Raw genomic sequence first — 16,175 nt, 5'->3', positions numbered from 1 at the left:
ACAGCCAGCTGATAATCGGCAACACGGCACCCGAGGTATTGAATCAATACGGCTCAATAACAAATGAGGCACATCAGAAGACCAACAATACATTTGTAAGTATGGAAGGTTGCCGGAAAACAGACATCGGCGTATTTGAGGCCCGGTTGAGCGACGACTATCAACAACCGACCAAGCAATCGATCAATCGAACCAACTGGATCATCTTGACAGAGTTTCTATCGGTATGCAGAGACACAATTCAACGGGGCTTTCATGGCCAATGAAACTAGTCTGCTACATCTCATATGTCGGATTGATTGGATAGGATGCGTCGCTGGGTAAACGCTCGTAGGCGCTGAGCCCCAGGGCTCAATGACCAACAATACTTACTATCTTATGAGTCGACATGACCTCGACTCAATACCCCCGACCGGATATCGGAGTTAAGGCAAGACCGAGGAAAGATCCGATGGTGGCGAAGGCTGTGACTCTCAGAGGAAAGCGATGAGGCTCTGGGTGGTCGAGATACACGAATTGAACAATGCCAATCAGTTACATCACTGCAGTGAGCACTTGAATATAGCCTGTTCATGCCACAGGCACGCTATTTTCTCCTCTTCTTTTCCATCCCACGCTTGATATTTCTCGGACAGTTGCACCCGATATACCTCCTGCTGAACCCGTCGTTGTTCAACCCAGAAAGTAAAAATGACCAGGATATACACACGTCCTGAAATCCTCCTTCTGATCTTCTTGGCAGGCGCAGTGAAGCTTGACGGAGTCAAGGTCATCCTCAACTTCTTGTCTACTGCTGTTCTATCCATTATCATTGGATGGATATTGATCAGAAACGTTCCGGTACAGACATTTCGATGGCTGAAAGGGAAGGCTTGTGCCTTGTTCTGGCAGTTTGTCTCTCAGCGCTCAGACGCTTGGAGACGTATCCTGACGTTTCTCAGAGTCAGAATTGGAAGTTATAAGAGCAGGGACGGTTGAAATTGCTGCAAAGGTCCGTCCACTGGTGGTGGCTGTCATGAAAGAGGTCCAGGAAGCCACCTTGGAACTCTTTGGCTTTGTGGTGGCTGCATTCAGAGCTACCAGACAATGGTTTACCTGCGAGCAACAGACCAGCCACGATCACGATGGACAGGCGCGAAGTATGTTCCTCTGACCTCGATTTGATGACACGATTCTCATTCTCACAGACGCTTGGTGCAAACGTTTCGTCCTCGTTGTGACAGTAAAGTCGGGCAGATCCTACAAGGCAATCAAGGATGCCATAGGGATTGAAAGCGACTTTCCCAGGAATTACCGGAACAGAAACCAGACTGAGTCACTTCCAGAACCACCCGGATTCATGCGTCATTTTGCCGTTTGTTTGGTGCCAGAGGCGGTTTGGATAGATGGAACAACGAACCTCCTGCAGAAATTCCAACATGGATCATTTTTCGAGCTCGCCGGTCCCAACATAACTGACGAGGAAGGTGGTGGTGTCTGTTGGGGAGAGGAAAAGGTCCGGAGCATAGATGGGATCGTTGAGATCGGGTTGGTCACTTACGACAATGAAGCAATAATTGAGTCGTGTAAGTCAACACCCCGCCCCTCTACCCTTCAGGCCACATACCAGAGCTGATCAGACCGGAGCGATTAGTCTATAAGCCCCTGCAAACAGTATGGGGAAGATACGACCCGATCTGGTGGAACTGTTCTGACTTCACCATCCGACTTGGTTGTATGATCCTGCCAGACCCTAATGAAAAGGACATCCTGCGGCGACTGCTGCTTTTCGTGTGCGCGTCTCGCCTACAGACTCTCGAGTTTGCCATTGACGAATTGCACACGAGAATATTCATGTCAAGCTGGACTGCTGCCGTGGTATCATGGGCTGGCGGTGCTGGATCTGCTCTCTTGATGGGAGCGTTCCCTGCCGTGTTTCCAATTGCGTTCTTGGGGTCCTGGGCTTGTGGTATGGGATCTGGAATTGCGGGGTGGTGGCGCCTTAGTCGCGTTGGTGCCAAAGAATATCCTAAATGGAAAGCACGATCAAATGAGTTGGAGCAGCGGTTTCCCCAGCTTCGGGGGTTGGTTGGGGAGTGATTGACTTACAGTCTTCCCTAATGATAGTCGCGAGAAAATAGGAGGTATGGTGTTCAACGGGAGTTTAGGAAGAAAGGTATAGAATTTTAGCAGACTGCAACAAGACACATCCTCGTTAATACTCTTTCATGCAATAGAGACATCATTCAAGTGTATCAGCGAGCCAGTCCTCAAGACTAGATTACGAGAAGTCGCTCTAAGACCGATAGTAATCACAACGGGCCTGTGTCCCCGACGGCCAAGAAGGAAGAAAGTCATAAACCCCAGCAGAAAGTAGGAAGGAGCCCCAATCACCTGACGCATACGAGTCAGACATACGAGTCAACATGCCCTATGCAACGGACAGAATTCCGCAGGAAAGTAAGCTACCTGACAAATCCACAAGTCTGAACCCCATCTAGCTAATGCTACTATATCTGTAACAAAATCTTTACCATCGGTAAATGACGAACTACTATAGTATCTACTACGGAGTAGACATGCACCAGGATCGAATAGATCCATCCCACACCATTTGACCCCATAAGAATCCTGAGACAAGCCGTTTGATTAACACTCCCCACTCCCCACCGGTACTTAATACCTCATCCCCATTCGTTCAACGTACAGCTTACCTTAAATGGTATAGATAAGTGCTTACCTTACCTTACTCTAAATGGTATGGATAACGGTCCCTCATAAGTACTTGGTGCGAGGTGTAAAAAGTAGGGCCTTGAATCCGTTCGGTTGTGTTGTCTGTCTGTTCGAACTCGGATCCTTCCTGCAGGTATCTTTGTCAAGACCTTCTTATTTTTCTTTTCCCCTTCTAGCCAAGGGATTATACGAATACACGAATTGAATCAATTGCGTGCCACGACGCTACTAGTTCCAGCCAAGTGGTCAGAATAAGACCAGTCAAGTAAGAAGATAGTAAGCTGACAGCTGACGATCCGATCCGATCAGCTCACTCACCCGGCACACACGACCCCAACCACCCTACAATAAGAATAATCATGATATACGCGCACGCACACCACACTAGTGAGCTTATAGTAATTTTTTTTTCATTCATTATCATTTAGATCATCTCTTCTAGGATATTATGGTATGTTTGGTGATGGTGGTGGTGCGTGTGTGTGTTTCCACCCCTGTCTCAGACAAGAGGTAAAACCCGCTTGCTAGCTAACTAGGCACGTACCGGTAATAAGAAAACACCCTTGCACAGCCTCGTCCGGTGCCAGGGCAGTGCAACTCAACTCACACTCATCACACCCTTACCGAAGCCAATACCCCCGTCGAATAGAAAGATACAGGGCCTGTTCCTCACGGACAGATGGCACCGGTTGGTTCGCCTTTCGACTGCCGATACATGTGTGCACGCCCACTCGTTCGCGTCCGATATCTCCGATGGCCGGTCGCTCCATGGCCACTGGGGCATCGCGCTCGTCCGCTGGCAGGGCACCTGCTCCACCACGGGTGAGATTCATGCTCTGTAAGCCAGGCAGGCGTAGCGACGGGTCGAAATTGATCAGCACGATCGCCTGATGTCCGGTCCCTTCCAGGCCATCCTGATCGACCGAGTACACGAGGGACCGTTCGTCGGCGGCTGCCTGAACGGGGCCACAGCGCTTCGATGGGCAGAGGAGTTGAGTTAATTCCCGCGGGGCGTTGTCGGGAGGCCACAGACGGACCCCGCGTGAGGCATAGCGTTCTTCGCTGTGCTCAATCGGCTGGCCATCCGCATCGCTGAGTTCGGGACGGAAGAGCAGGCCGGGTTCGCCTTCGTCCCCGTTCTCGTCAATGGGACATTTGCGTTTGCGTGATACCGTGCGCACACGGAGTCGGTCATGCGGGATGAAGCTGCCGGGCGTGTCCGGGGAGGGGTCATTGACCAGATCGACAAACGTCGAAGCGGAGAGGTTGTAGCTGCGGAACTTGGTTTTGGCAAGAATGTAGTCATGTCGTTGGGCCGGTTCCGCACCGTGTGCGTATTCCTGGTGGAAATGTCGGCGTAGACGCTTACGCGGGGGTTCGTAATTGGGTTTGCTGGTGGAGTCGAGGGTTCTGGTGAGAGGTTCGTCAGGGAGGGTGACGGGCGTTGCGTTGGGTGTGGAATCCAAGCCTTGCTGTTTATTCTGAGTGGCTTCGGCTGGGGACGGCAAAGGCTGCATGTAATATGTGCGTGCATTTTCACTCCGACCATCGCGCCATTCCCGGCGGCATTCGAGAATCATTAGTCGCTTGGTTGCCTCATCCTGACGCAGCGTGAGATCTGACCAGGTGTCATTGATCGGGCCTTCACGATGCTGACGACGCCAAGTACGGTTGGGCGTGATGAATCGTTTGGCAGCGTTAGATTTGGGGGGAATGCAAAGCCACACGTAGTACGAAGTCCAATCGACTTCCTCCGCTTCAAAGTCCACGAGTGTAGACACTGCGTAGAGATGGTCCTGATGAACTTCAAAGCATACGGTCTGACCAATCTCGCTGCCGGCGAAGTTTTCCAGCACGGTTGGCTTTTCCGTCAGGTGCTGGCTTATCTTGAGATCCGCACAATGAATCGCCCATTGTGAATAGCCACGATCACCCACTGCGGTGTGCGTCCCATAGTATAGATAGGAGCCATTGTGTCGAACGAATAATCGTCGTGTGTGTTGGAGCCTTGTCAGGAGACGTAGCCGACCACATTTCTTGTTGTTCACTTTGCGGCGCATGTCCACTACCAGAAGCCAAGCTTCAGGCCTGTCTACAAACTCCACTGTGAATGCCAGAACCCAGTTACTGTAGTACATGAGGCAGACCTGGAACGTATCTGTCTGTGGATTGCACCCTTGTATGGCCCGGGATAGAACATTGTGGATGTTCAGCACCTGCTCAACTTGGCCGGCACCGTGCACATCTAGGACACGGATTTCATCGTTGTAGATGTAGCTGAGACAGCCTTCACTGTAGATGAAGGAGCTCGCGTAAGCCAGAATGGAAGCAGAGTACGGTTGTGCCGTTGCGACTGATTCCTTGATGTCGAATAGGCGCCCAAGAGCTCTGCGATATCCAGACTTGGCCTGGTCAGCCTCTTGTCCTTCCTTTGTGTGCAGTAAATCATTCTAGAACAGTCAGTACAAACCCCAATTTTACAAACACTGCGGTGCCACTTACTTGAATCGTTTTACGCGCAATTGATTCATTTTGCACCAAATGATTTAATGCTCGGTTAACGCGGCTAAGATGAATGAGGTCGTGACAGTCGAGGGTAGAGGCCACTTGATAGAATACATCATAAGGGATGCAGTCCAGATTTCTGACCATTCCAGATGTGACCATGGCGAATGGCAGAGCTGCGCACCCTATATGGAGAGCGGAGGAGAAGGAGGAGGAGGAAGAAGGAAAGGATGCGCGCACTGCCACACCGCACTTATACCATCGACGAGACACCAATATGGGTGAGAATATGAGAATCGATAGGAATAATGGCGCAGATGAGCCCACGTATGGTTAAACACAACGTCAGTCGATCAGTGAGATGTTAGTGCCCGAACGTGAATGTTGGTACTTGTATTCACTGTTGATCGGAGGCGGCCAGATAGTATACAGAGAGTGTTGGTAGGGAATACAGCGATCCACATTGAAAGAAAATAAGGTTTAGTGGGACAACACTTTAGACAACAAACAGCCATGCACTGGACACATGGATGCGACTGGATAGGAGAGCTGTTGAACAGCTGCCATGGTTTAACTAGTAGACTTCATGATGCGGCTCTGTTGTTCCAGAGTAAGCTTTACATTGGATACGCCGGAGGGGCGAAAGAATGGAAAGAAAAGTGGGATATTGGGTCCGAGAAGCAACATCATTGGTCCTCAGGGACGCGGGAAGCATACCATCGGAGAGGCAGGAGGAGGAATGGATCATAAGCCTAGCTATTCCGTAGGAGATAGTCCAAGCGGCACAGTGCGACAGTCCGCGAGACAGGCATCAGCAGCGACTCACATTTCAGCTAGCTTGACGAGGAGAGGGGCGGTCAAGCGGTAAACCCAAAACGGGGGATGATGAGACGATTAGTTTGAATTGGGGGAGGGAGAGCCTCAAGTGGGAATGAAAGTTCTTTTTCGGCGCGTTACCAGGGAACAACCTGGGCAAGGCTGCATTCGAGTGAGCCGTGCGACTGACTGACTTAACTGCCACTGTTTAGGCAGTGGCATTGTTACTACTATCACTACTACCACTACTTCTACCAGCTGTCCCACGCTAATTTTAGCATTGACCGACCGTAGAAACGGCACACCTCTTTTTGCCCCCTTCGGAGTTGGCAATTGGACTAGACTCTTAAGAGAGGCCAAGTCAGACAGGCAGTAACAAAAACAAAACAAAAAAAAAAACCAAAACAAAAAATATTTGGAGGCTCAACTGCCCAGCCGGATGGAGACGCAGCCGTGGCCAAGGCGTAATAATAATTAAAGGAGCCCTGATGATTGAAGGGGATTGGAAGGCGAAAGAAGTTACGCAAGGGAGGCGGCGGGCTGGAAGTGACTGGGGACGACTGGGGACTACGGAGGAATACTAGCTGTGTACTACTACTTACTAGACTAACTGATTTCGGATAAAATGCCATCATCCCATCGGACCTGCGCGGCTGCCATCAATTCGCAGCCTCAAAAGCCTCCATCTCAAGTCACCTGCGGAGCCGCGTGCCTCCCATCTCCCGATCGCCCAACCCGGTCACGGAATTCCCTTCTTTGGTGGGTTTGAAATCTCAACACGAAACCTTGAGCTAAATTAGTCTGCAAAAAGGAGGCTGAAATATGAAGGCTGAAATGAAACCTCCCCCCTCTCAAATCAAATGGCAAAGACCCAACGGTGGCGAGTCGCAACGCTTTGCGGCTGAATCGGTTTATTAACTGATGCCTCAGGCGGATAACCCCCGTGAGGCTGCGGTGATATCTAATCATTCTCTCAAACTACTAGTGCGGCCCCTTCCTTCCATTACCCCGTCGGCAACCACCGGTGGGTATATCGCGCATAGGGGCCATTGGTCATCTTGGTCGGGTGATAACCGTATTTCGGAGCTACGTCAGGGTCATCCTGCATTTCCGTACGAAGATCCTTCATTCATCAGCAAACTCCTGATCCTCCTCCAATCCCACTTTGCGATGATCAGAGCGTCAATTGTCTCTCCAATGGCCGTTGTCATACTGGGAGCAGGCTCCCGGTGCTATTCTGGTGATAAGGCCGGGGCATCCCGTGGCATGCATCAACCCCGCTTGCACTGCCTCGAATCTGCGTAACAGGCCCGGATAGCCTGAAACAGGTACCGAGCACCCTCAAGGGAGAACGCACGGAGCCCCGAGCTGCACGTTTGGACCACATCAAACAAGCAGGGAATAATGGTGTTCTGGACCCTTGATGGGTAAGCACTTGTGGTCGAGATGATGCGGCAGCACTTGCTTGCTTGCTAATAGCCTTGTCGATTGCCCCAAACGTGCAACAACGCCTGGTCCGTGGCATGTTGTGCTGCCAATAGGATATATGCCGGTCGAGATAAGCACTTGCCATGTTTTTTGTTTTCTCTGTGACTGCGGGGGTGATTGTGATCTATACATTGCTGCCGTCATCGTGGACGATCGCTGCGGCTTATTCCGCAAAGCACAATCTCACGATGCTCGCTGATCGCAAGACTTGACTTGGGGGCCGAGGGTGCGCATATCGGCCGGCCAAGGGATGGCACAGTGCATGCGGACCTCATGGATCCTGGATCCATGGAAGTCCGGGCGAATGAGGTGAGCATTGCTGCTGCTTGCTCCGTTTGATGACTGTTGTTGTTGCTGTGAAGGGCGCACGCCATGCTGATTGTGGTCAAGCGCCAAGATGCGGTCACGAGAGGCAAGGCTAGCCGATGATCAAGGTGCGGAGTCAAGGTCAGTTAGGCTGAGAGAGAGCAACAGTCAGCGTGTCGATGAGTTGTAGGCCGACCAGGTTATTTAAAGGCTCCGTAGGGGATAGTTTTCCTTGGTCCAGTAGAACTGAGGTCGGGTCAAGACACCATTTGCCTTGGCGATAGGAATTCATTTGGCGGGGCTCGACCTCATGTATTGCTGTTAGGTTTACACACCTAGTGCCCTGTTGAATGCATGATGGCTGAATTGCTTCGACACGGCTAACAAAGCTCCTGGCTCACATTGCTGGGAAAGAGAGCATGCCCCAAGAGACAAGCAGAAGAATAAAAGGGACGCATGTGAGCAGTTCAAAGGTACTCAAGGTTGTGCGGTGCCAAGCGGAATGTACTCTACCCGTGGTGAGGATTGCGTAAACTGGCGACACCAGAATGCCAGGGATATGCGGACTTGACGAGTGTCATGTCCGGATGACAGCATTCTCTGGCGTCAGGTGACACCGCCAGAGCATAACTGTGGTGCAGAGATGTATAAAACCATGCTTGTCTAACCACCACGACTCACCGATCAGGATGATCCTGCAGAACTGTTTGAAAGACCGACCGAAAGAATCGGCAGTAGTGCAACCAGAGCAGTTGATGATGATGATGATGATGCAAAGAGACTTAGTTACCGACTACTTAGTACTCTGCATATCTACTTCACACTAATGCTCCGCGCCACTCCAGTGCCCCAATTTTTCTCTGATGGATTGGTCACGTTTGCCCAGGTGACCCCAGATCTTCAACGCCCGGTCAAGTTTGCACGGCACATTTATTGATCGCCCTACCCGCTTGCAAACACTACATAGCCTGGGGGGGCAGTGCAGACCTATCAGCAGCGCATGTAGGGAGACACCGCCCAGCATGACCAGCATTGGCGGGCAAACTTGCTGGGCGACAATCCAAGGGGATTGGCTGGTGCCTAAAAGAGGGCTGCAGCGAACATTCCGGAAAGTTGCCCCGAATGGACAAGCGGGGAGGACCTGGAGGCGGTGGTTCCATGGAAGACGATGAGCTGTGACCGCAGATTCGTCCTGGCGGGTTCCTTATCGGGCCCAGGGCAACGTAAGAGGGCCCATATGATTACTAGGTTTTAGTATTTCTGCCTTCAGTCGCATTAAAATTGTGATGGATCGGCAACGAAACCGACCAGGTGGTTGGTCAAGTGCAACGACCTCAAAAAGATGAAGACGATGAGGAGAGTGTGGTGTGTATGTGTATATGCGTGCATCGAAACATCCAGAATGGAGGCTAAGTGCCCTCTGTCATCTCGAGAGCCTCCTGGATATTGTAAGCAGCAGATTACGAGGACTCAAGAAGGAGAAGGGGGCATCAGGAGATGCCGATAAAGCCGAACCCCTCGAATGCCACGACTCCCACAGCCATTTCCAACCTTTCTTTCTGCCCTACGCCTCGTGCACGACCCACACAGCCATCGCCGAGCCAATCACTACTCAACACCGGCAGTGGAGAACGGGCCATCAGCCAGCCCTGTGACGGGCCAGGGAATCCAATTCATCCTGCTTTAAATCCCACCCGTTCACCGTTTTTCTCCCCCTTCGCTCCCCTTTCCTTTGCTTTTCTTTTCTTGCAATAGAGTCATCCGGGATCCTCGCGTGCTCTTCATATCTCCAGACTAGTCCCAGGATTCTGCCCCAAGTTCTTCAGCGTACACCCGGTGGACTGGTTCTCGACCACCATCCCCCACTGTTTCCCTATCGAGTGTCTGGTATCTCCGCACAAACACACAGACCACCACTTCCCCTCGTCGCTTACTCTGATACCACGCTCGGTCTTCGCTGAAGTTATATTTAATTGCTATTGCGACTCCCCCCGCTCACGGCACACTTTCCCTCACCCGTCCGTTTCATTTCCCACGCCGTAATTGATGTACTACCACCACTCCCACCAGGGTTGGTCTGGTGACTACCCTCGGCAACAATCGTGGGGACAACCCCCGCCATCATCCTATCCTTACCCGTAAGCCATTCAGGAACACTGTGCGCGAATTACCTCCTAACCGGCCTCTCCAGATACTCATCCAACGCGCAATACCAACCTCCCCCAGGCCCACCTCCGACTTCTCATTACTCACCGCCCCCCGGCCCCCCGCCGTCTCACTACTATCCTCCTCCTGGTAGTTACCCGTCTCCGGCACCTTCCCCTTACTACGGCCAGCACCATACCCCTACGCCGCCACCTCAGTCGTCCTCACCTCATCAACGGTCTTATCACAGTAAGAGAGCTCTTCCTTAACAAAATGCGACTCAACCAATGCTAACTTCATGTAGACCACTCGCCGTCATGGGGTCAGAACCTCCCGCCCCGTCCGCCTCAGGATTCGCAGCACTTTGGCAGGGGCGCCCCGTCTAATTACCGCTTCCAGTATTCCAACTGTACCGGTCGGCGTAAGGCCCTTCTGATTGGTATCAATTACATCGGGCAGCCGAACCAGCTGCGCGGGTGTATCAACGATGTTACGAACATGTCAACGTTCCTGAACCAGAAGTATGGATATCGCAGGGAGGACATGGTCATCCTCACAGATGATCAGAAGAACCCGATGAGTATACCGAACAAGGCCAACATCCTCAGGGCCATGCAATGGCTGGTGAAGGACGCGCAGCCCAACGACTCTCTGTTTATCCACTTTTCGGGACACGGTGGTCGTACACCCGATCTTGATGGTGACGAGGAAGATGGTAAGACGCACCCAAATGACTCCAGAAGACTGTAACTGACATCTCAGGCTACGATGATGTTATCTACCCGCTCGACTACCGCACCGCAGGACATATCGTGGACGATGACATGCACGCCATCATGTAAGTCACCCTTTGTGATCTATTTCCTTGTCGATACTGATGGTTCAGGGTTCGTCCACTACGCCCCGGTGTCCGTCTAACCGCCATTTTCGACTCTTGCCACTCCGGAACCGCTCTCGATCTCCCTTATGTCTATTCCACGCAAGGTATCCTGAAGGAACCCAACCTGGCCAAGGAAGCAGCGATGGACCTATTCAGTGCCATCAACTCCTACGGAAAAGGCGATCTCAGCAGTGTCGCGCAAACTGCTATCGGCTTTTTCAAGAAGGCTGCCAACGGCGACACCGCGCGCCAACGGACCGTCATGACCAAGACCTCGCCCGCCGATGTGGTCATGTTCTCCGGCTCCAAGGACACCCAAACCTCGTAAGTAGCCCTACCTATCCTATTCGATTCTGGTTCACCTACTTACCATTTATCTACAGTGCGGACACATTTCAAGACGGTGAAGCCCGGGGAGCCCTGAGCTGGGCATTCATCAAGACCTTGCAGCAACGACCCAACCAAAGCTACCTGCAATTGCTGAACTCGATTCGCAATGAACTGGAGGGGAAGTATTCGCAGAAGCCGCAGCTGAGCTGCAGTCATCCATTAGGTAGGTGCAATGCATCACTAGTTCCTCCGAGGACGGACATTGACTCACTGATTGCCCGGTAGATACCAATTTGCTTTTTGTGATGTGAGACGATCACGCAACACGATGCATAGCGAGAGATGCTTTTTGGTTCATATTTTACATGTGCATATATAATTCCCAAACTATGGAGTTTCGGAATTTTTCATTATGATCATGACAGTATTGAATGAACGAGGTATTACATATTTACTGTACACAATGAAACCACGGGAATTAAATAACTCCGAACACTATTGATGCGATAAAGTGACTGTGCTCCTTACCTGTCTGAAGTTCAAACACTCCAGCTACGCCACCAACACATACCAAGCCACATTTCTCAGACTCAAAAATAGCTTCTTGGCAGTTGTAGATAGGTATCACCCTTAGACAGCACAACAACCATATACCATACAGCTTCATTATTTCACCCTCTTCACCTTCCCAGTATACCAGCAATGAACAAACATCTATCCACATACCAGTCCTCCCACGTCCATGAGATCATGATCCTAACAATTAATAATCCCCACTCAACCTCAAATCACATACACACACGTACATATCTACTTAGTATATATAAATGTCAATATTCCCCCTACCCCAACTAATAATTTAATAAGCGTCAATAATATTACCTAAGAGAAATGAACAGATCCTGACTAAATTATCGATCTAGGTACTATATAACCCCCTTTTTGGAGGGGAGGGGGGGATTCGGGCACGCCTTGCTTGAGATCTGTCATGTCTGGGGTGCAAATGTATGAGTAAGCGGGTATAAAGTACTCCGCGATCAGGAGATTAATATGATAGGTTATATTTGGGGGTGCCGTGTTGGTAGTACTTGCTTACTTTACGAGAAAGGGGGAGGGGGGTTCTTTGTACTAGTAGTTGTTGGGTTGGGGAATGTGCTGAAGTAGTGGTGGCATATACTACGTTGTTTATTTGTATGTTTAAGTAGTAGTGTGATGTGATGTGGTGTGTATTAGAGATACTATGTGGTATATTCTACTATAGACTTTACAATATATATCATACTATAACTATGCTATAGGTGTAATGAACCAAAACTTGTGTCTATAGTGAGCGAAGAAGAAGTACTGTAAGCGTTCAATGATTAGTAGCTACTAAAGTCCATCACTACTATGCACTAAATTATATACTACAAACAATATCAGCCTACAATATCAATCCCCCAGCTCAACACCTGACCCATTTATCCAACTATATTACTATAAGCACTAGCATATTGTGGCAGGGTATGACTTCCCATCATCATCATCAATGTCTAAGACATTCATGTCTGATTCAGGTATATATAGCAATAAACTCTATATTTGGTGTTTTTGTATGCATGTATATGCCAGTTGTTAATGTATTGTTGACGTATATAGTGCTTCAAATCCGTTACAGTCGTAGTAGTAGCAGTAGCAGTTAAGTAATACTAGGTTCAGAATATCCCCTCCCGCCCGGAAATTTATGCATATCTGCCTACTTTTACTACTCCCTTTGTAGTATATAATAGTACATGTAATTCTTCGAGTTATTGGGGTACAGGCAGGCAGACAATATATATACAGACTTACAGATGAATGAATAAATACTAGATAAATAGATGATTAATGATCAACAATGTATGTACTATGTAGTATATCTTGGTTGCCCTGTGCATGATTGATCTCTGTGTAATTCCATACGAGGGGTAATTTGAGTATGAGGAATTACAGAGGTAAGATACATACATACATACATACATAATGCCAGCAATTTCCGCTCCGGCCCCCCTGTTTCAGTCTGTTTCTCTTGGCAAAGGGTGTTTGTTCAGTGGGTTGTGTTGCCGTCGGGCTGATGTTCGTCTTACTCAGTGGGAAGGAAGGGTGGGGTCGGGTTTTCCGGGTCCTCATTTCATATAACTACTATGAACTAACCATCTAGTCTAATTTACGGGATAGGGGAATGTGTGAAGAATTTGCACGCGCTGGTATCTTAGGTAGTATTTAACTGACTAGTAATCAACTACTATAGGGGCTGGAAAATATCGGAATTTTCGGCACGTAGTATCTAGTCTCGACTGCTTAATCTATCAGATGCAAATTGGACTCCACCGTATCTGACTCGATATCGTCCGTGGCTGGGCCGGGTGGGGTCTTCTGAGTAAGTAAGGCTGGTGCGTGATCTGCGCTGTTGTATAACGCTAGAAAATCTCAGATGAGATGAGATGATGAGATGGCTGAGCGTTGAGGGGTTTTGTCTGCTATGTTGGTTGTTGGTTGGACGGAGGATGGGGTAGAGGTGACATCAAGGGTAATTACTTGATTAGGCGATGTAGTACAAACCCACCAAGAATAGTATGCATTTAGATCTCGATTGCGGTGAGCTTCTCTCATCAGGATAGATCAGTTCTCGCGAAAGAGCTATGCTTGCGGCTGTTTGGTGGAGTACAGTGTGCCGGTAAATCTCTGCAATGGTTCCTGCACTTAGCTTGTGGATAAGGGTAATATAATCTCTTGGCTGGCGAGGTAGTATGTTCGTGCGGACTGGACTTGGCTCGCAGGGTCCGACCTTCTCATCTAAGATTCGGTATGCCGTGTCTAGAATGACGGCTCGTAGAATGGTTCGTTTGATAATGCTATGCACTCTGGTCGTCAAACATGCCCAATTGAAGCTCTAGCTGCCTCCGTAGAGAGGTGAAAGTGGCTGGATGTCGCGGCAGATTATGTGCTTCTGGACTGCATTCTCTCAAGAACAGAAGCGACAAGTCAAGACAACGTTTACCAATTGTTGCTGCATCATTCACTAGCCTTCAGTGCGCCTGAGGTCTATTGCTGCATTCTTGCCAACAATGAGCATATCGGATCAGACATATTCCAGAGCATCTTCAACCGCAGGATAGAAGAACTAAGTTCACTAGTTAGCCCACAAAAACAATCGGAGCAGTCCGAAATCAATCGCAACCGATGCTTGGTACTGTGCAGTGTGCAATATCAGTGTGACCCATCTGATCCACACAGGCGGGATCGTGGCTAGATCCGAGATTTGTAAACAACCCGTAGCTCTTGTTGCGACTCGCGAGGGTATGGAGCATGACGGGCCAGGCCAGATCCAAGGTCGGTCACAACCCACAGGACTTAAAAGTGATCTCGCCACTTGATATACGGAATTGTGTGCGATGCGAAACAAGTAACGCGTCATTCGCTCCTGCGCTTTGTTCAAGACTCCATCGGAGGTCGGAAGATGCGCATTAGAAGCGTTGACTAAGGTGGAGATCCGGAGCGGTGGCTGTACGGCACATTGCATAGCCGTAAGACGAGACTAGCTGGCTAGCTGGCCGGCTGGCTGGAGGTAAAGTATACTTCTGCCTGGTGACAACAAACCAATGTCGTGTCAAAAATCATTCCGTATTTTCGGGAAAAAGAACCCAACATGACCGCTCGGTTGATCTGCCCGAGTCCACTGGCTGGGAAAAACTCTGACCAGCGATCCTCGCAAAATGACAAAGCTTGGTATTGATGCAGGTGAGACATCGGAAAAGGCGTGATGGCTGAGGTGGTGCTTGCGCGGACTCCATGACTCGGAGGCGATGAAAGGCAGGCTGTGTGAGAAGCAGAGAGCAGAATTAGTGTCCACCATTTTGTGCTGCATGCGATCCAAGCTCAATCGGAGCCGGAGTTGGTTTCCGAGTTGAGTAAGGAATGACCAGCGCTCATGGCACTTACCGTCTCTAGACTGCATTAATTGAAAGAGCAAAGGAAGCTGTAGCGACTCACGCAACAGAGGCACAGAAAATTGGTAATCACACCATCGGAGTCCATGGAAACCACGTATAATCAAAACAAGTAACAATGATAATAACTTATTTCACAATACTATGGTACTGCGGTTCCATTGAGCCGCAGATATCATGTCAATAAGGTGCCGTGATCGGCGAACCACGGCTGATCGAGGCCATTAAAGTTGGGTGAAAAAAATGTCCAGCTGGCTGCCGTGGCAGCTTGGCCAGCTGCCATTGGTAAATGCATTCAGACATGGCCCCAGTTGGCTTTTTCCATGGGACGCCAGCAGCCGCTGCTTCGGGTTCAGGACGACGCCCCCCCAGCCGATGTTAAACCAGCCAACCACGACGCGTATAAAATAATTTTTTATGTTTTTCAGGGTAAATGCAAGATTGCCAATTTCCCCGGAGCGATTCATGAACAGGGGGGCACACCCTTGAAGCTCATTTCCTTAAATTTCTTGGCTTTGAGATGTTACTGTTTCGGGGATAGTAAGCACTATACGAGTAAGTTAGCGAGGGAGTGGGAGCTCGCTAGAAACCTCAGACCTTCCCTCCTAGGCCAAAGTCAGTTACGAGCGGAACAGAGTCACGCCTACATCGCAGGCCAATCCCTGTGCAATGCTACGCACATGCCCGTGTCCGGACCCACCCGCAGCAGCCGTGAGGACCCGATGAGATCATGTCCCAGCCCCGATTCAGCACTAGTGACTGCATCTGATTCGTCAAAGCTGGTGGATGGAGATGGTTGGAGTGGATGGTGTTTCACCTTGCAGGCAACGGGCAATGTGGCTGGCTCTGCACCTCCACGCTAAGCCCGTTAGTTCTGGCCCTTTCTGGGTCATAGTGCAGCCCGTGGGTTTTACACAGATTATTATTGTTATTTACTGCTTTACGAGAGAGGAAGAAAAAGAAAAAAAAAAAAAAAAAAAAAAAAAAAAAAAACCAAGGAAGGAACCACCACCGACGCGGGCGAT

General features: G+C 49.8%; 5 protein-coding genes across 5 annotated transcripts; 3 read left to right on the top strand and 2 right to left on the bottom strand.

Moving 5' to 3' along the window:
* Window positions 1-690: 690 nt before the first annotated feature.
* On the top strand, window positions 691-2,079 carry BO85DRAFT_455600 (uncharacterized protein; the record flags this gene model as incomplete). Its single annotated transcript, XM_025661396.1, has 6 exons — window positions 691-768; window positions 847-932; window positions 964-1,060; window positions 1,109-1,139; window positions 1,188-1,565; window positions 1,634-2,079. The coding sequence occupies 6 exons, from the start codon at window positions 691-693 to the stop codon at window positions 2,077-2,079; spliced, it is 1,116 nt and encodes a 371-aa protein (XP_025521552.1).
* A 1,070-nt stretch (window positions 2,080-3,149) lies between these two features.
* On the bottom strand, window positions 3,150-5,591 carry fbx15 (F-box domain protein). Its single transcript, XM_025655113.1, has 2 exons — window positions 5,215-5,591; window positions 3,150-5,162 (listed from the first exon to the last, which is right to left on the bottom strand). The coding sequence occupies exons 1-2, from the start codon at window positions 5,377-5,379 to the stop codon at window positions 3,333-3,335; spliced, it is 1,995 nt and encodes a 664-aa protein (XP_025521551.1). The 5' UTR covers window positions 5,380-5,591; the 3' UTR covers window positions 3,150-3,332.
* BO85DRAFT_495662 (uncharacterized protein) lies at window positions 5,592-7,606 on the bottom strand (the record flags this gene model as incomplete). The annotated part of the gene is made up of 10 exons (XM_025663942.1): window positions 5,592-6,231; window positions 6,262-6,284; window positions 6,323-6,371; window positions 6,636-6,639; window positions 6,730-6,824; window positions 6,905-6,926; window positions 6,973-6,982; window positions 7,053-7,156; window positions 7,247-7,352; window positions 7,452-7,606. The coding sequence occupies 10 exons, from the start codon at window positions 7,604-7,606 to the stop codon at window positions 6,047-6,049; spliced, it is 753 nt and encodes a 250-aa protein (XP_025521550.1). The 3' UTR covers window positions 5,592-6,046.
* A 2,267-nt stretch (window positions 7,607-9,873) lies between these two features.
* BO85DRAFT_434118 (caspase family protein) lies at window positions 9,874-11,467 on the top strand (the record flags this gene model as incomplete). Its single annotated transcript, XM_025658452.1, has 6 exons — window positions 9,874-9,965; window positions 10,019-10,221; window positions 10,277-10,687; window positions 10,735-10,810; window positions 10,859-11,176; window positions 11,236-11,467. 6 exons carry the CDS (start codon window positions 9,874-9,876, stop codon window positions 11,465-11,467), a joined length of 1,332 nt encoding a protein of 443 aa, XP_025521549.1.
* Window positions 11,468-15,393: 3,926 nt separating this feature from the next.
* On the top strand, window positions 15,394-16,013 carry BO85DRAFT_434117 (uncharacterized protein; the record flags this gene model as incomplete). The annotated part of the gene is made up of 2 exons (XM_025658451.1): window positions 15,394-15,435; window positions 15,579-16,013. The coding sequence occupies 2 exons, from the start codon at window positions 15,394-15,396 to the stop codon at window positions 16,011-16,013; spliced, it is 477 nt and encodes a 158-aa protein (XP_025521548.1).
* Window positions 16,014-16,175: the final 162 nt, after the last annotated feature.

This window comes from Aspergillus piperis, assembly GCF_003184755.1.
Source record: "Aspergillus piperis CBS 112811 unplaced genomic scaffold BO85scaffold_1, whole genome shotgun sequence".
NCBI lineage: Eukaryota > Fungi > Ascomycota > Eurotiomycetes > Eurotiales > Aspergillaceae > Aspergillus > Aspergillus piperis.
This window is presented reverse-complemented; position numbering and strand designations above follow the sequence as displayed.

Coding starts and splice junctions, on each gene's coding strand:
- fbx15 (XM_025655113.1), bottom strand. CDS start 5,379: ATGGTCACATCTGGAATGGTCAGAAATCTGGACTGCATCCCTTATGAT. Junction 5,163..5,214: donor TTGCGCGTAAAACGATTCAA/GTAAGTGGCACC, acceptor TGACTGTTCTAG/AATGATTTACTGCACACAAA.